The sequence below is a fragment of the Martes martes genome, assembly GCF_963455335.1.
Source record: "Martes martes genome assembly, chromosome: 18".
Lineage (NCBI taxonomy): Eukaryota > Metazoa > Chordata > Mammalia > Carnivora > Mustelidae > Martes > Martes martes.
The window spans coordinates 29624643-29644268 of NC_137906.1; the positions used below are offsets into that span (position 1 = coordinate 29624643).

A 19626-nucleotide genomic window follows, 5' to 3' on the forward strand; every position below is an offset into this window, starting at 1 on the left:
GAGCCCGAACTGCTTAACGTTGGGAGTGAACCAGCTGGGTACCACAATTAGGGTGTTTTAAAAAATTTTTTCCTTTTGGCTCATACTTGACTCTGAAAGCTATTGTAAAATACAAGTTCAAAGGGGCACCTGGGGGGCTCAGTCAGTTAAGCATCCGACTCTTGATCTCAGCTCAGGGCTTGATCTTAGGGTCAGGAGCTCAAGCCCCACGTTGGGCCCCATGCTGGGTGTGGAGCCTACTTAAAAAAAACAGATAGGATACAAATTGCAAATGTCGTTAGAGCGCTATATTGGACTAACTGTAGAAATCTTTCGAAGGAACTACTTTAACCAGCCTCTAAGCATGTTTAGCTTCCAGCCTGATGGTTTTATTTCCATGGAAGGAGAGAAACAGCCAAATTGGAGTGTGCCTCATTCTCCTTGTTTTGGAGCCAGACCTTGGAATATTGTCGTCACAACCCAGTCAGGACTCCCAGGACATTTATCATGACCAGACTCTCATCCCCAGGTGTCCGTTGGTTTCCTTGTTCCCTCATGCTACTTGCAAGCCGCTTGGGTTCCCTCTTCCCAGGAGCCCCTGTCGGCAGGGATGTTCGGCGTGCCACCACTTCCGTCTCTCCTCTTTCTGCCCATTTCATGGGTGTGGCATTCAGGACAGCCTTGGCTTTGGCGTACTGTCTTCTGTCCGCTCCTACCTCCCTCGTCATTGTGGGTGACATCAGCATCCACAGGGATGACCAGCAAATGCTCTGTCTTATCTACTTCTTGACCAGGTGCACAGCAGTTTTGGCTCCTACGTCCCCTCAGCCATCTCTGTCCTCTACCCATCATGGGTCTTATCACTGCTAACTGTGCCCACCTCCCGCATTTCTCACACTGACAGCACTACCTCTTGTCCTTCTCGCTGACTTCGTCTCATTACACGTGATGTTACTTGTTTTTTCCATTGTGGAAAAACACATACCACTTACTATCTTAACCTTTTTTTTTTTTTTTTGAGATTTTATTTATTTATTTGACAGAGATCACAGGTAGGCAGAGAGGCAGGCAGAGAGAGAGGAAGGGAAGCAGGCTCCCTGCCGAGCAGAGAGCCCGATGTGGGGCTTAATCCCAGGACCCTGGGATCATGACCTGAGCTGAAGCCAGAGGCTTTAACCCACTGAGCCACCCAGGTGCCCCCATCTTAACCATTTTTAAGTATTCTGTTCAGTGATACCAAGGACATTTGTGTCTTGCAGCTGTTGGCGTTAACAGTGTTGATCACCTTTGTTCCCAATTAATTTTAGCAGCTCCCAGTGATTCTCGCATGGAATGATGAGTATTACTGACAGTCGTGATTTTCTAGTTCCATCATTGGGAAAAGTTCATTAGTGTCCCATGACTTTTAATGGCTCCCATTATCGTGCTGATCCCTAAATGGGGGTCTCAGTACCTTTCTCCTGAATGTTAAGTTTCTATCTACCACGCTTAATTTATGTACGCCCTTAGCTGATTTACATATCCAGGAGATAACTTTGGATTTTCACTCCTTGGGCCCAAAACTGTCCTTTACCCAGTGTTCCCCACCTCGGTAAGTGGACCTGCCATCTAATGCTGCTTACACCTAATAGCCCGGGGTCGTTTTTGATCTCTCTCTTCCCTTCATCCCTCCCTTCCAGTAATATCCGCAGGTTCTCTCCCTCCTCTCACTCTATTCATTCTCTTCGTCTCTGTAGTCTAAGCTGGGTCACAAAGCATGACCCACTGCCTACTTTGTAAATAAGGTCGTCTTTTAAATAAAGCCACATCCGTTCTTTTACCCTGTGTGTATGGCTGTTTTCATGTTGGAAGAACAGAGTTGATTGGTTGTAACAGTGCTCCCCGTGTGGCCCACAAGTCTGAAACATTTACTGTGTGTTTCCCCCCTCAAGAGAAAGTTTACTGACCTCCGATAGAAGCAGTTACCTCTTACCTGGACAGTTGCTTTCAACTGACTTCCCTACTTCAACCCTCAGAGGAGTCTAAATGATCTCTTACAAACGAGAAGCGGATAATGTAATTATCTTGCCTAAAACCTTCTAATGGCATTCCATTGCTCTTAAAATAAAACAAATTCTTTTTTTCTTTTTAAAGATTTTATTTATTTATTTTTGCAAGAGAGAGAGAGAGTGTGTGTAAAAGCAGGGGGTGGGGCAGAGGGAGAAGCAGACTCCCCGCTGAGCAGGGAGCTCCACGAAGGACTTGATCCCAGGACCCTGGGATCCTGACCTCAGCCGAAGTCAGACGCTTAACCGACTGAGCCACCCAGGCGCCCCAGGGTAGAATTAATTCTTATCCTTGCCTGTAAAGGCCTGGGCAGTCTTGCTCTGTCCTTTCCATGCTGATATTGTGCTGTTCTCCTGCTCACCGTGTTCTGGGCGTGCCAGCTTGCTTGCTGTTTTGGGAGCAGCCTGCACCCTTCCGTTCTCTGCGTGTTTATACTTGTTCCCTTGCCTGAAATACTCCTCCCCTGGCTCTTTGCCCGCCTGAGGCGTTCTTATCCTTGGGATCTTCCCTCGCAGTGACCTTGTCTGATCATCTTGTCGAAGGCCTCTCCATTCACTGCAGGGCAGAATGCGTCTCCTTTCTCCCCTTGACAACCCCTTGTGCCCGAGATAGCGCCTGGCCGGGTAGAAGTACCAAATAAGCATTTTCTGGCAAAAGAATGAATGACAGGAGCAAATGAACAGACAGACGTTATTTCAAAATCACTTGCTTTTTCTCTTGATATTTTTGGGATATAGTTATATATGTTCAGTCTTTCCTGAGTGTTTTAGATTCACTGGTTTGTTCAAGAATTTTTATGTTAAAATTTTAATGTTTAGTTACTTCTGCTAATGCATTCTTTTTAAAATTACCCTTAGGAATTCCGTATTTAAATCAAGAAGAAGAAAGACAGTTAAGAGAGCAGTATGATGAAAAACGTCTGCAGTCCAATGGCGCAGGAGCGCTGTCTTACGTATCTCCAAACACTTCCAAATGTCCTGTGACAATTCCTGAGGACCAGAAGAAGTTCATTGACCAAGTGGTGTAAGTTCCAGAACAGAAACCAAATGTGCATTATGTAAATGTGTGCTGGTGCCCAACTGACAGCTGTATTTTTTTTTTATGATTTTATTTATTTATTTGAGAGAGAGAGAGAGAGAGAGCATGAATTGTTGGGAGGCACAGAGGGAGAGAGAGAAGCAGACTGTCTGCTAAGCAGAGAGCCCGATGCGGGGCTCGACCCCAGGACCCTGAGATCATGACCCTAGCAAAAGGCAGACGCCCAGCTGACCGAGCCACCCAGGCGTCCCCCAGCATCTGTATTTTAAGCTTGGGCTGCACGCACATAGCACATGCAGGGGTGATAGGGTGAGTGGCAGGATTTCATTGTGTCATACCTGAATTTGTGTAATCACAGCACATTGTAAAATAGAATTTTGTGTATTTTACTTAGACTTCCCACGTGTCTTGGGCAAGAGACTCTCTCGGCCAGTGGGCATACCCCCTGTATGGACGGAGGGCCCTATAAACATCAGCCAGTTTCCCTGAAGGCAGAGGAACAAAACAGGCCCATTTGGATATTTGCAACACATCCATGTTTTTGTTTTGTTTTGTTTTTTAAAGATTTTATTTATTTATTTGACAGAGATCACAAGTAGGCAGAGAGGCAGGCAGAGAGAGGGGAGGAAGCAGGCTCCCTGCAGAGCAGAAAGCCCGATGCGGGGCTCAATCCTGGGACCCTGGGATCATGACCTGAGCCAAAAGCAGAGGCTTTAACCCACTGAGCCACCCAGGTGCCCCTGTTTTGTTTTGTTTTTTGAATGAAATTTCTGACTAGCACACCGGCCACTGGAGGAGCGTCTGGTTATCTTGAGTTTTCGGTATAACTGCTTTACTAGAAAAGTAAAAATTAATATAGTGACTTCATTTTCCTTGAGTATAGTTGACACACAATGTTACATGAGTTTCAGGTGTACAGCAGTGATTTGACAGGATTATACGTTGTGTTGTGTTTGCACATGTAGCTCCCATCTGTCCCGTTACTCAGCTCTTACAGGGCCATTGGTGGTATTCCTAACGCTCTGCTTTTTATTCGCATGACTTATTTCATTTTTTTGGTTTTATTTTTTTAACTTAAATTTGATTAACGTATAGTGTATTATTGGTTTCAGAAGTAGAGCTCAGTGATTCATCAGTCTTATATAACACCCAGTGCTCATTACATCATGTGCCCTCCTTACTGTCCATCACTCAGGTACCCCATCCTCCTACCCCCTTCCCCTGTGACTTACTTATTTCCTAACTGGAGGCCTGTATCTCCCTCTCCCTTTCACCCATTTTGCCCAACCCCCTACTCCCCCTCCCTTAGAAAGGTAAAAAATTTAGCCACTTGTTTTGATGAATCCTTGAGAAGTTTCCCTAACTCATGAATAACAGCAACAAAAAGATTGTGTCCAAATGAGGTATTTTTTTAAAAAAGATTTATTTAGTTTTAAAGAGAGAAAGAGGGGCGCCTGAGTGGCTCAGTGGGTTAAGCCTCTGCCTTCGGCTCAGGTCATGATCTCAGGGTCCTGGGATCGAGCCCCACATCGGGCTCTCTGCTCAGCAGGGAGCCTGCTTCTGCCCCTCTCTCTGCCTGCCTCTCTGCCTATTTGTGGTCTCTCTCTGTCAAATAAATAAATAAATAAAATCTTTAAAAAAAAAGAGAAAGAGGGGGAGAGAGGGAGAGAGGCATCATGTGCAGGAGGGGCAGAGGGGGAGGGAGAGAGAATCACAAGCAGACTCCGAGCTGAGCAGGGAGCCCCACACTGCAGGGCTCAATCTCACAACCCTGAGCCCATGACCCGTGACCAAGAGTTGGGTGCTTAACCAACTGCGCCGCCCAGGCGATCCCCAAATAAAGTATTTCTATGGGGAACCATGTATAACTTGTTCAGTGTAGCTAAAAACTTATAATCCGATTGGGTAAAGTTACACTGACCTATGATCTTACAGTGAGATTGCTCCTGAGTATGGTTATATTCTGTGGGTCTGTGACTTCATTCCTTGAAGATAATGATGGTGATGTTTTCATTCGAATTCCGCAGAGAGAAAATAGAAGACTTACTACAAAGTGAAGAAAACAAGAACTTGGATTTAGAGCCATGTACTGGGTTAGTTGCCCTGAATGTTTTCACGCATTCTTTTTTTTGGAGAGGTGGATGATTTCTGGCATGTGCTCCGTTTTGGTCTTTGAAACGCACATTCATAGTCGTCTTATTATTTGTGTGTTCCCAGGATGTAAGCACTAACTTTAGCATTAACACAGTGGGGACAGTGGTGTATTGAGACACTGAATGAACAGCTTGTCCTATCTCAGAGGGTTGAGAAAACCCTTGTGCCTCTTTGGCTTTAAGTCAAGCCCCAGAGTGGTATAATTACTTTAGCCTTGAAGAATGGTTAACACCTGACAGCTTAAAGGGAAGCATTCGCTGTCAGCTTGCTTCTGTCCTTCTGGTTTCTCTCTGCAGCAAAGAGCAATCAGTGCTCAAAAGAGGCAGTGACTCAAACACCTTACTTCCCTTTTACTTTGTGACTAGCTTTACAAAAGTGTTTTTTTTTTTTAATTTTATTTATTTTATTTGACAGACAGAGTGAGATCACACGTAGGCAGAGAGGCAGGCAGAGGTGAGGGGGGAAGCAGGCTCCCTGCTGAGCAGAGAGCCTGATATGGGGCTCGATCCCAGGACCCTGAGACCACGACCCAAGCCGAAGGCAGAGGCTCAACCCATTGGGCCACCCAGGTGCCCCCACAAGAGTGTTTTAATGCATGTGTCTCTCTTAAAGTCACTGTACGGCCACGAGAAGTGATACTTTGGTTGGATAAGATCTTTTACCTCTTGGGTAAATGGAACGATAATAATAATAATAATAATAAAGAAGATTCTGATGAACACAGGTGACAAGGGATCCTGCCACCTCAGATAGCCCGCCTGTATTTTGTTGGCATATCACCTGTCACTTCTCATGGACTCACTTTGGAAAATTAAATGTCTTTCCCAACCAGTGCTTGATCGGCTAGGATTTTCTTTTAACAAGCCCAAATCAGGACCTTCTCTTTTCTTCTTATAGGTTCCAAAGAAAACTGATTTATCAGACTTTGAGCTGGAAGTAAGTGTTTATATTATGTGTAAGAGCTCTGTGAGGGGCCCAGGATTGAAAACTGTATATAATCTTTTAGCTTTTTTCTCACTTTTAAGATTGTGCAGCTCTTGGTCATCTGACCGTGTCACACTCCTGGGCCCTGCTTTATTGTGCCACTTCCCCCTACTTCTTAAGTTCCTTACATACCCGCTAATTTCCTTTGCTGTTGTTTCTTAGCATGTGCTTTTAAGCCTTTAAAATTTTCTTTTGTCACTTTGGCCTGAAGTACATTAAGTTCTGGATGTATGGTGTTGTGGTCTTTGACGGTATATGATACAGATGGGATTTTAAGATCTAGAAAACAGCCAGATGAGTGCTCTTTTTTTTTAAGATTTTAATTATGTATTTGGCAGAGATCACAAGTAGGCAGAGAGGCAGGGAGAGAGAGAGAGAGGAGGAAGCAGGCTCCCCACTGAGCAGAGAGCTGGATGTGGGGCTCGATCCCAGGACCTTGGGATCATGATCCAAGCTGAAGGCAGAGGCTTTAACCCACTGAGCCACCCAGGTGCCCCAATGAGTGCTCTTTCTAAAGCAGGGGTTGGACCATGGGTGGGTTTCAGGAGGCCTCTGGATCCCCTGAATTCACATCCACGATCTTGTGCAGGTGTTTTTCTGGAGGTGTCTCTGGTGGTTTCTCTGTATTTTCTTTTCTTTTCTTTTTTTGGGGGCGGGGGGAGAGCATGTGTATGTGTGTGCGCGTGAGGGGGTGGTACAGAGGGGCAGAGGGTGAGGGAGAGAATCTCAAGCAGACTCCATGCTGAGCACGGAGCCCATCGCAGGACTTGATCTCATGACCGTGAGATCATGACCTGAGCTGAAATCAAGAGTTGGATACTTCACTGAGCCACCCAAGGACCCTCTGTATTTTCAGGTGGATCTCTAGCCCAAAAATTGAACATGAGTGATGAGCAGTTGGATATTTGTATTTGATGTTGGGGCCCTTATTCTCCCATTAGGATCTATCAGTGATACGTACATGAAATTTACTTTGAACCAAACAGGAAAAGGGCCGTTGTCCTCTGACTGGGCTCCTTTCCTGTCATGTTACCGTTGCAGTGTACTCCGTGTGGGTTCCAGATTCCTCTCCTTGGCTCTTGCAAGCTACCATGCCAAACTACGGCAGAGCTAACTTTTCTCAAACCTTCTCTATGTATGCCCCATAAAATGGCCTTTACAGTTTCCCTTAGGAAGTAAATGTTCTTATATTCGGAAGCAAGATTTGACTATGTGGTAATGAGCTGACTGTGTCATGTGGTGCATGACACCTCAGAAGATGTCTTCGTCCCAAAAAATTAACTTGAAATCAGATACACTCCTGCCTTTTAAAAAGCAGATATAGAGCAATCTTGGGGAGCTGGAGTATTATGGACTAGGCTTCCTATAAAGTCTTCATCATAGTAGTGTTTATTTTATATTTAATAAAGCTTACTGAACTATAGCTGTAGATTTGCTTTGAAAATACCTAGGGCTTTAGCTGTCATTGTCTCCCCTGGTGATGTCCTATTGTCTGTCTCTTCTTTAGGTATCCCAAAGGCATCCACGTTGACACTTTAGAAACTGAAAAGGTAACCCCAAGAACTGTCGGGCACCAAACCCATGCAGTGATACGTTGAACGTGCCCAGAGTCAGCATTGACTCCTGGCTCTGCTTCCTGTGAGCTGGGTGGCCTTGGGCACGTCAGTTCACCTCAGGAAGCCTCGTCTTCCTCATTTGTACTCTGGAGGACCCACCTGACAGTGACTGTCCGTGCCTGTTTCACACCTGTTTTGTGGGGATCAAGTGGGTCCACGGACATGAACATGCTTTGGAAACTTGAACGTATGCAAACGTTAGTATGCCTTCTGATGATGGCAGAAAGCTGTAGTGCTCTGCATGAAAAAAAAAAAGGCTTCCTGTTCGGCGGGCTCGTGAAATTCATAGAATCTGGGGCATAAGCATAGGCATCGCTCTAGCACATACTCCCGAGGTGTGCTCGTGGACCCCTAATGGGCCATGGGAGGCTGAGGGTGGGTTCCATTAGCAAAAATGCAGAACTGTAGAATTACGCGGTTGCTCCTGAGTCGGATGTCCGATGAAACAAAAGATGAAGTAATTTGAAAAATCTTGGTAGAAGATACGTCTCAGACTCGGACTCAGAATGTGGTATGCTTAATTGATACAAAATGGAAAACATGAGAAAGAAGGGACTGGTGTTCTGACGGGAAAGCCAGGACTTTTTTCTTATGTCAGGGAAATACATAGAAATTTAATTTAAAGCCACCTGTTCAGAAATTCACGTTCACATGCAGCATAACTTCTTAGTGTTCATCGTGAAACGTATCTTCTTCTCACAGTCTGTTGATGCTTGGAGGTGACCTCCGTTGGGGTGAGTTAATAAGACACGAGCAAACGTCACGCACACGCCAAGGCAGAATTTTGGTTTGTAACACATCAACTCAGTTTTCGGCGGCGTTTCAAAATACTTTCATCGGATTAGCCCAGGAAGGCTGTGTGCTGGCAAAACGTGTAACTTCGAATGGCAGCGGAATCTGAGTTGTTTGAGGTCAGGTTGCCTCTGGAAAGTTGGACGTCTGCTTTATGTCTTTCAGAAGGAGCGCTACATCGTCATCAGCAAAGTAGATGAGGAAGAGCGTAAGAGGAGGGAGCAGCAGAAACTCGCTAAGGAACAGGTGACTGAGTCACGTTCATGTCCTTTGGGTGAGAAGCGACCCCTTGATACTGACTCAGGCCTTAGGACTTGTGTTTGTAGGTCCTGTGTCGCATTTAGCGTCATGAATAGTGTCCTACCGTAGCAGAATTGAGGTGGCAGAAACTCAGAACGAGGAAACTTAAGGTTAAAAATAGACACAGCCACCAAAGTGAGTCTAACCGTGAAGCAGTCTCGAAGAAACCATCTTCTTGGTCATCATTCGGATTGTGTGTCCCTGAACCGCATGCCTGTTAGCTAATGCTGCTGTGTGTAGCTCCGGGCACAGTTGCTGGTTTCCCTAAAACAAACCGTGGAACTGTTAATGCGACAGATTAGGATGACATGGTATTTGCATTGTTGGAGCATCGTCACCCTGGTTGTGGTCCGGAGAGCGGATCCCAGGGAGGAGGACCGGAGGCAGGGAGACCAGTTATGCTGTGGACTGACCTCGCTGTGAGATGTCAGGGAGCTGGGGTAGGATAGTGCGGAGCAATGTAGGTGGACCCTGGAGAGGTTTAGAAGGTAGAATCAGTGGAATTTGGGATTGGGTGTGAGTGGTGAAAGTAGAAGGGAAACAAGAAAGATAGTCAAGCCATAAATCTGAGCCTCTGAGTAGACTGGTGTCAGATGGGGGTGGGCCAGAGTGATCCTGGTAGGGGGACACAGGCAGAGGAGGCCAAGAGCTCCCACATGCATAAGGCAGGGCCACACCTGACTGACTTGAGTCAGGAAGGATGCGGAAAGCCATTGCTGGATGTAGACAACTTATTACTTCCACAGAGAAGGAAGAGCAGTGTGTGGCCATCCCACTCTAACCGTGCCTGATGCCCTCTGATCTTGGAAGCTAAGCGGGGTCGGGCCTAGTTAGTACTTGGGCAGGAGAAGGAAGAGCGGCCAGAGGTACTGGCTGCGTTGGTCCCACCCACCAAAATGACAGCACAGAGACCAGAGGGGCCAGGGGACCGCAGTGTGAGTTGTGGGTACCCCATTACCAAGGAGCTCATTCTAGAGGGCAGCTGAGTCCTATTCTGTGCCATAGCTCTCTTCTGCAAAGGATGGGGGCAGAAAACCCCAGGCCTCATCAGAACCTGGAAGGCAGTGAGAGACCCTCATGACAGCCTCCCACCTACTCTTCCTGGGTGTTCCACCAACACAGAAATGGGTCGGGACTCAGGCCTTTGCCTGTGTGGAAACGTGCAAAGTCACCAGGCACCACGGCACAGCTGTCCCCCCACATTGGACAAGGATTTTACCTTCTGTTGGTTTTTTTTTTTTAAGATATTTATTTATTTGACAGACACAGATCTTTAGTAGATACACAGACACAGATCGTAAGTAGGTGGAGAGGCAGGCAGAGAGAGAGGAGGAAGCAGGTTCCCTGCTGAGCAGAGAACCCAATGTGGGCCTTGATCCCAGGACTCTGGGATCATGACCTGAGCTGAAGGCAGAGGCTTTAACCCACTGAGCCACCCAGGCGCCCTACCTTCTGTTTTTTGACCTGATGACATTTTGGATGTCTTGGGATGTCCATGGGTAGGTTTCCTATCAGCAGGCTTGTCCTTCTGGCACGCAGGAGAGAAGGTGAGGTGAGGGCTAGGTGTGGCTGTCATCGGTCAGGAGACCAGGACTGGGCTGGAGCACCTACGTGTGCCGAAGAACCAGGATAAGATGGTCTGGGCTAGGTTCCTGAGGGATCTGGCATTTAAATGATAAGCAGAAGTAGGAAAATGTACCCAGAGGAAAATGTGACCAGCAGCCAAGGGAAGAGACTGTTCGAAGAGGGGAATGTCAACAGAGAAGAAGTTAAGGATAAAGATGGAGATGTGGCCACTGGGTTTAGTCTTGGGAATAGTTTTCCTTATTTTTTTTTTTAATAATAATGATTTTTAAGTGTTGCAGTGAAAGTTTAATAACAGTTTTGAGAGCTAGAATTCCAACCCAGAGGACAGAGGGGAGAACAAGACAGAAATCTGAGACCGCAGGGAACTGAGATACTTAGCAGGGACCCCAGCGCAGCACTCATCCTTCCAGGAATTTGGCTGCTCATCCACCTGACAAGAAGGACCTCTGGGTCCAAGGAACAATGAACATTTTGGCATAGGAGTTAGGGTGAAATTACTTATTCGCCATTTGTAGTGTATTCACCGTGTGTTCAAGCATTATGGTAGGTGTAGAGGGCGTGTGAACAAATGATTTATTTATTTGAGAGAAAAAGTGAGATAGCGAGTTAGCACTGAGCAGGAGGGAGGAGCAGAGGGAGAAGCGGACGCACCGCTGAGCAGGGAGCCCGACACGGGGCTCGATCCCAGGACCCCGGGATCATGCCCTGAGCCGAAGGCAGACACTTAACTGCCTGAGCCACCCAGGTGCCCCAGAATGAATGATTCATGGCTTTTCCTAAGAGTTAACAGTTTATCTGGGACAAAGTCCTAAAATATGTCATTCGAACATTTGCATAGGATTATAAAGTTTTTTAAAAAATATATTCTTAAAAATTAAAAAGGAATTTTGATTGTGGGAAAGTACACATAATAGAAAATTTATTTAAAATTTATTTAAATTTTAAAACTAAATTTTAAAATTAAAATTTATTTAAAATTTATTTAAAATCTCCTGTTTCGAAGTGTACAGTTCTGTAGTGTTAAATGCTTTCCCCTTGTGTAGCCACACCATCCTTCCCTGTAACCGTTCTCATCCCATTAAATACTAACTGTCTGCCCCCACCAGCCCCTGCCATCCACCCTTTTACTTTGTCTCTGAGTCAGACCACTCTAGGTACCTCATGTAAGTGGCATCATCCAGCATTTGTCTTTTGGGGGCTGGTTTAGTTCATTCAGCACACTGTCCTCCGGGTTCAGCCGTGCAGTAGCAGGTGTCAGAATTCCCTTCCTTTTTAAGCTGACTAGTAGTCCACTGTCCGTAGAGACCACGTTTTCTTCATCCATCTGTCATGGACACTTGGTTCCTTCTGCCTTTTGGGTCTTGTGAATAGTGCTGCTCTGATCATGGGTGTGCAGGTATCTCTTAGAGTCTCTGCTTTCAGTTCTTCCGGGTATATCCCCAGACATGAAATCACTGGGTCGTAGGGAAATTCTGTATTTAATTTTGGGGGGCACTGCCGTACCGTTTTCCATAGCGACCATACCACTTTACATTCCCACCAGCAGGGAACGAGTGTTCCCGTTCCTCCCTATCCCTGCCATCACTCGTTAGCCTTGGGAGTAGTTTGAAGAGAGGAGCAGTTTCACTGAGGGTGAGGCCAGAGAGCAGAGGGCTGCAAGGAGCTAGTGAGCGGAGAGAAGTCTCGAGTAACAGAGCTCTGATGAGACAGGAAGGGACAGCTGGTGCGTCCAGCATAGCGCTGAGGACAGTGTGTCCAGATAGAGAAATTGAGCCTCTTAGGACATCACTGGGAGGAAAGGAGAGAAGAAACTGGGTGGGGCTGAGTCTCAGAGTGCTATGTTTTAAATGTACGAAAATGCATTTGGCAAGGAAGAAAGCCAGGAGTTAGGGCAATGCTTGATTGGATCCGTCAGCCAGCTGCTGGATGGGCTTCCTCTGAATTTAATGCAGTATTGAATTTGGCCAGCAGGTGGCAGCTTCGAAGAGTTTGTGTTTTTAAGGCCACTTGGGGGACTTGGAAATTTCAGCAGATGATGCGAAGTGATGGGTAAACCCTCGGTACCGTTATTTTAGTAGCTAATGAATAATTTGGGACTTGCTCATTCCACGTTTAAAAACAGAAGAAAGGTGTGTACATAGGTTATTTCAGAGGCCGTTCTTTGGGATGATGAAGACAGAACAGGGAAACTAAAGGTATCAAACTCAGGATAACACTAAAGTGTTTTGGGGGGCTGTGCTTTAACCTGTTCAAATAAGGAATATCTGTATGTCAGTAGTTGTCTTGGTTTGTTTCTCTAAATCAGGAAGAACTGAATGATGCTGTGGGATTTTCTAGAGTCATCCACGCCATTGCCAATTCGGTAAGTGAGCCGGGCTTTTTTTTGTTTTTTTTTTTAAGATTTTTATTTATTTATCATTTGTCAGAGTGACGGCGAGGGAGGGAACATAAGCAGGGGAAGTGGGAGAGGGGGAAGCAGGCTCCCCGCCATCAGGGAGACTGATGTGGGGCTCGATCCCAGGTCCCTGAATCATGACCCGAGCCAAAGGCAGACGCTCAATGACTGAGCCACCCAGGTGCCCCCAGGCTTTTTCTTTTTAACTAGATTCCTGAGCATAACATTTAGGTTGAAACGCTTAAGTCGTCATTGCCAGTTACACATTTGGCCACGTGTAGAATGTTTGGTGTGGAGGGAGACCGTGGTTATAATGTGCTCAGTGACATCATAATTGCCGATAGGATCTGTACCATTTTCCAGAAGGTTTTCTCGTAGGGGTGCCTGGCTGGCTCAGCCCGTAGAGCCTGAGACTCTTGATCTGACAGTTGTGAGTCGAGCCCCACGTTGGTGCAGAGATTACTTAAAAATAAAAAAATTAAAAAGGTTTTTTTGTACAAAACGTGGGAAGATTATACTATGATTTCTTTATACGGCTACATGAAACTAACCTTTATTATTCTCAAAACCGTTCTCAGGAAGTAGAATAAGCAAGTAAGGAGTATAGGGAGAGATAATGTGGTATCTGACTAAGGGTGTTTTTGTTCCATAATTAGAAGAATCTAGAGGTTAAAAGTGATTATGTTGAGTTCTTCTGCACAAATGTAACTGAATCTTCTGTGTGGTAGCCTTGATGATGATAAATTTTAAAAATGTGTTGACCATTTTTGTAAATATGCTAGAGCATTCTGTGATCAGTATGGCAGACATTTTTGCTTGTTCCCTAACCTGTTGGAAAAGAGGCCTCCACATCTTGCATAGATACACTGGGTCAGGCTGCTGGTGGTTTTGTGGATTATACATTCGAGTCAGACAGCTCGCTGGGATGCTCAATTGCCTGGAGGCTAAGACTTTCTGTTCCTAGAGTAGTTGGCCACGGGAGAAGGAATTGTGCCCCTTGGAGAAGGAATCATCTTGTCCCCTGGGTGCTGAGCTTGCCACGTAGGACACTTTGAGGCCATGGAGATTCCCTCCGTGTTCCTCCTGTGGCTGTCTCACTGTCAAGTGCAGGCTTGTGAGAACAGAAGACCTTGAGAGGAGGCATGCCATTGTCCCCCACTGGGGATGAACAGCAGTTACAGAGCCCCGTGAGAGAAGACAGCGAAGTAACCAGAACGGGATGGAAAGTCGGATGAGTCTGTTCATAAGTGGCTAAGACACAGGTATCCAGAGAAGCAAGGAGGAGTTTCTGGTCACATTTGCTTGTATCATCCACACTCAGCCAGAGATTTCAGAGAAGTGGTTGATTTGACTGAGGCTGGCCCTGAGTACAGACCTGTTGGGGGGTCACTTGGCCTTCAGCTCTCTCGTGGCCGTTCTGATAGTTGGGTCTGTTGGCCTGGTTCGTACTCAGATGCCTTCGCTGGCTGTGAGCGTCTCCCTGTTGTCCGTCTCCTACAGACTGATGCACAACACGTTGTTGACTGTTGGTAGTTAACGTCACAAAGTATACTACCAGGATAAGTCCCCTTTATCAGTGACCCAGACATTTAAAATTTAGAGGTCACATACCTTAAAAACACAGACACGGGGTCTGTAAAGCCAGTGAATACTCAGTACGCATAAATGTTTACGTCACACCGCAGTCTTTCCCTTCTTCTCTTAGTAGTAAATCTGTGTTTTCTGTAATGTTAAAAAACTTAATTTAGTATGAATTTTACACTCAGAGCAGTCACAGAAACAGTACAGAGTTTCCCTAGGTCCCTCACCTCGCTGCCCTTCTAGCGCATCCTGTAACCCTGCGGTTATCAGAACCAGGAGGTGAAAGCTGGGACGACGTTATGAACCAGACTCTAGGTCTTATTGGAACATCGTCACTTTCCCCGCTGCGTTCATGGTTCTTTCCAGGACCCCACGTTGCATTTACTTGTTTCTCTTCCTTAGTCTTCAGCAGTCTGGGCCATCTTTCATTGTCTATTGTAATCTCGGTGTTTTTAAAGATTTTATTTATTTATTGGGGAGAGAGAGAGAGCGCATGTGCATGCACGAGCCAGGGAGGAGCAGAGGGACAGGCACAAGCAGGCTCTGCACCAAAGCACAGAGCCTGATGCGGGCTTGATCCCACTACCCTGAGATCGTGACCTGAGCCAAAATCAAGAGTCACATGCTGAACCAGCTGAGCCACTCAGGCACCCCTATAACCTCAGTGTTTTTAAAGAATCTTGATTGTCACTTTGTCAAATATCCGTCAGTGTAGGTTTGTCCGATCTCTTCTTGTGATTGGATTGGGGGTATACAGTGCTGGCAAGAATGCCACAGAAATGATAGCTCCTGATCTTGGCCTTGATCACTTGGGGGAGGTGCTGTCCGCTGGATTTGTGTTCTGTAACATTCCCTTCGTGGTTAATAAACTGGGGGAGATACTTTGAGACTATGGGAAGCCTGTTTTTTCGGACTCTTGCCCGGTAATACAGCATCTTGGTGGATTTTGCCCACAGCCATGATTCCTCTGGGGTTTTTTTTTTTTTTTTAATTTATTTATTTGTTAGAGAGAGAGAGCGAGCGAGCACAGGCAGACAGAGTGGTAGGCAGAGGCAGAGGGAGAAGCAGGCTCCCCGCCGAGCAAGGAGCCCGATGTGGGACTCGATCCCAGGACGCTGGGATCATGACCTGAGCCGAAGGCAGCCGCTTAACCAACTGAGCCACTCAGGCGTCCCTCCTCTGGGGTTTTAATGGCAAGTTTGTATTTCCTCTTTCTTTCTACATTTGTTCTTGGAATTCTCCTGTAAGGAAGAGCTGTCCCTTCCTTCCTGTTTGTTTATTCACTTAAAACAATATTTAGGAGCATGGGCTCGGGGGAATTTATTTTATTCTAAGGATTATCGTCTAGCATTTTGTTTCTTTCGTTGCTCAAATTGTACCACCTTTGGCCTTTGGAGCTTCTTTAGGTTGGCTTCTGTGTTCTTTGAACAAGCCCCTTTTTTGCTTTGTTTTTTGGTGGGGGACTGGGTGGGGGTCAGGGAGGAGCAGAGGGAGAGGAAGAATCTTAAGCACAGAGTCCATGGCCAGTGTGGAGCACCATGTGGGGCTTGATCTCACCACCCTGAGATCATGACCTGAACCGAAATCAAGAGTCAGATGCTTAACTGGCTGAGCCACCCAGGCGCCCCGGCCCCCATCCTTTTTTGAGTACCTCCTCATTCTCTGGCATCACAAGATGTTCAGACCACGTGGTATTTTCCCTGCCTCAGTTCTAGAATCCATGAATTCTCCAAGGAGCCCTGGTTCCTTTTATTGGATAATGGTGTTTAGAAGCCCAGATCTGGCACGAGGTACGACTGTGGTGTTACCAAGCCCAAAGGACAGCTTGGCTGTTGGATTTGGAAGATTTCGTATAGAACTATTTATTTCTAAGAATTACATTTAGCCCTGTGAGTCGAGAAGTTTCCCTGTGTTGGTGCCCTGGGACACAGTCAGAAGCTCCACTGTGATGGCCAGACGCTTTCTGTTAAAAATGGTGTCACCTGGCTGGCTAAAGTGAAGACGACGTTCCATTTTGGTAGTCTAGTTTTTATCACAAAGGAGTGTTTTCTTGAACACATATTGTACTTCAGTTGGTAGAAGAGCAATAAATTGCACTGGAGATAGTATTTAAGAACATGCTTTGTGAATTTTGACATAGATTGAAGGGAACGAGAATTCATTCTGTTTCATAGAATGAGAAATTAATTATTTTTACCTTTCCCTGTTGTCACAAATATGTCTTTTAAAAATAAATGAGTCGTTTTAAGGAATACGCTTCTAGAATAGATATTTGGAGCCTATTCACAAATTATTGACAACTCAGGGTACTTAGCCTTTTCATTTACTTTTTTGAGCCCGTCAATAAAAATTTTACCCCTTCTGATTCTTGAAGGTGGCAAGATGAATAAAAAGCAGAGACGATCAATGAAATCAAAGTCATTGGGGCTTTTACTTTGCAGAACGGATTGAGCACTCTTAGGACTGAAAAGGAATAAAACCAGCCCTCGCTTATTTATTTGCAGGGTTTTTTTTTTTTTTAAGATTTTATTTATTTATTTGATAGAGATTATGAGTAGTCAGAGAGGCAGGCAGGGAGAGAGGAGGAAGCAGGCTCCCCACTGAGCAGAGAGCCCGACGTGGGGCTCGATCCCAGGACCCTGAGACCATGACCTGAGCTGAAAGCAGAGGTCTTAACCCACTGAGCCACGGCGCCCCTGCAGGGTTGGTTTTTTTTTTTTTTTTAAATATCAAAAAGTAAGTTCAGTACAAAATCCTCATAGAATCTGAACCCTACATTTCACTCTCAAGCCCTAATAAAATTTCGTGCCAAGAAGTCTTCTGCTTAACCCTGACTTTCTTTAGGGAAAACTCGTTATTGGACACAACATGCTCTTGGATGTCATGCACACGGTTCATCAGTTCTACTGCCCTCTGCCTGCGGTAAGTGACCCCTGCCTGCCCGCCTGGGTTAAAAATCCACCATTTCTTGCCATTTACAACGACTTGACATGAATGGAACTAGAGCGTATTATGCTAAGTGAAAGAAGTCAGTCAGAGAAAGACAAATACCATAGGATTTCGCTTACATGTGGAGTTGAAGACAAGAAAAACAAATGAGTAAAGGGGGAAAAAAGGCGAGAGAGAGGCAAACCAAGAAACAGACGCTTAATTCCAGAGAACACGCTGATGGTTGGGGGGGGGCGGGGAGTGGGGAGGATGGAGGGAACAGGTGGTGGGAACGGAGTGCCCTTGTGATGAGCACCAGGTGTTGTATGCAAGTGTTGAATCACTGTGTTGTGCACGTGACACTAACACAACACTGTGTGTTAACTGGAATTAAAATTAAAACTTGAAAAAAAAAATCCACAATTCCTTATTACCGAGAAAGCGTTCTGTACTGTGAGTGCTGTTCCCTTGTATGCAGCACGTTCCCAGAGAGAGTCTCGTGTGCTTGGGCGTACCTTGTTCAAGAGAGGTACTTATCAGCCATTGTAAGGGATCTTCGGTCGCCTGCCATTGCCAGAGCAGAGTTGGACATCTGTTTCGACTCGACGCCAGTGGTTTGCTCTGTTACTGCCGGGCAGGGGTTTCCAGCCACGGGCGTGGGCTTCTAGTGTGCTGCTGCTAACATTAGCCATAATGGGGCCATTGAAGGTGAGCAGTGTTTCAGGTCGACTAAACCAGATGGGGTCCTGCACGATTTGTGATGACCCCTTGCTAGGCCGCTTCCCTTAGAATCTCCATTAACCGTGGTGGTTTTTTGCTCTTGGAGCCAGGCTGGTTCAGGGCACCAAGGCACACGCCTCTTTGGCTCTTCAGGAAAAGACTTTCTCTTGTCTCTTCCCCGTTGGCTCCCTGACTGTGCACCTGGGCTCATCTTGGTTGCCTCCCATCACCATGTCCTCCCTCTCCTTTATTTGTTCTCTCTGTTTTCTTTTGCGGGGGAGAGGAGGGGCAGAGAGAATTTTAGGTCCCATGCCCAGTGTGGAGCCCGACATGGGGCTCAGGCTCAAAGCCCTGAGATCATGGCCTGAGCCAAAATGAAGAGTCAGACGCGTAACCCACTGAGCCCCCCAGGTGCCCCACTTCACCTTTCTTATGAGACGTTGTTCCATTGGGATCTTGATTACTTTCTTTGGAAAAGCCCAACAAAGCCCAGCTCTGACTACTGTGGGTCTCTTGCTCCCTTTGCCCTGTTTCCGCAACCTCAACGTTGTCATTGCTTCTTGTGAAAACGGTATCACACCCTCTGCGACTCAAAGACTTCATGGTGCTGAGTCTCAAACATGATGACTGTGAACGGGCAGTGTCCAGATGTAAAGAGCTGATGGTTACTTCAGGTCAACCACTTCTTTTGGCCAATTAGACCAAAGCATAGCAGCTCCTCTCATAATTTTTTGACCTTTAAACCAGGGAAGTGACTGGTTTAACCAAACAGAGCTTGACACATAATGGGCATTAAATATTGATTTAACAAATGAGTGTCTTCTGATTGTGCCAGTTTTATAATCTTCTGACACATGGTTCTGTTCACATCACTGACCCTGCTTAAAATTCTGAACCTAATCCCACGTTCTTTGCTTTTCTCTACAGCTGATTTTTTTTAGCCTGGTATGGCAAGAGTTCTGTGATCTGGCCCAATAGCCCTGTATCTTCTAGTTACTCACAACCCTCCTTACTCCCAGCAAGATGGGCGCATTTGTTCCTGGGACTGCTTTGTGTTTTTGCCCGTCTGTGGCTTTGGTATACGATTCCTTCCTCTCTGAATTGTCTCCGGCTTTCCTCCTCATTTGCCTCTGTACAGCTTTACCCATCTTACCAAGGTCTAGTGCACGCCTCTTCCCCGAAGGTTTCCCTGTCTGCTGCCTTGCCCAGGAGCTGCTTTTTTCCTTCTCTGAACTCTCAAAGAACGGTATAGCCTTTGAGCATGTGGTTTTTCTTCACCCCGTCCCCTTCTTCTAGGTGATTAGCTCCTCACACAAGGAGTATAACCTTTTTATTGTCTCTGTCTAAATGCCCAGCGTAGCATATTGTAGTGAGCACTCAGTAAATATCACCTTGAATGAAACTACTGTAGTTCTGAATCCAGGTCTCGTAGAAAGAGCTCGAGATTTCATGCAGAGTAGCACATGGCTTAGGAGCCATGGCTTTATCCCTTGCTTTGTGACTAAG

General features: G+C 46.1%; 1 protein-coding gene across 2 annotated transcripts in view; it reads left to right on the plus strand.

Moving 5' to 3' along the window:
- The window catches only part of PARN (poly(A)-specific ribonuclease), a 159882-nt gene that overhangs the window by 11144 nt on the left and 129112 nt on the right, over window positions 1–19626 (plus strand). For both annotated transcript variants that reach the window (XM_080829727.1, XM_080829728.1), the window contains exons 7-13: window positions 2883–3048; window positions 5091–5156; window positions 6115–6153; window positions 7709–7751; window positions 8775–8855; window positions 12802–12858; window positions 17317–17394. In XM_080829727.1, coding sequence (XP_080685853.1) covers window positions 2883–3048; window positions 5091–5156; window positions 6115–6153; window positions 7709–7751; window positions 8775–8855; window positions 12802–12858; window positions 17317–17394 — 530 coding nt within the window. The remainder of the gene's footprint in view (window positions 1–2882; window positions 3049–5090; window positions 5157–6114; window positions 6154–7708; window positions 7752–8774; window positions 8856–12801; window positions 12859–17316; window positions 17395–19626) is intronic.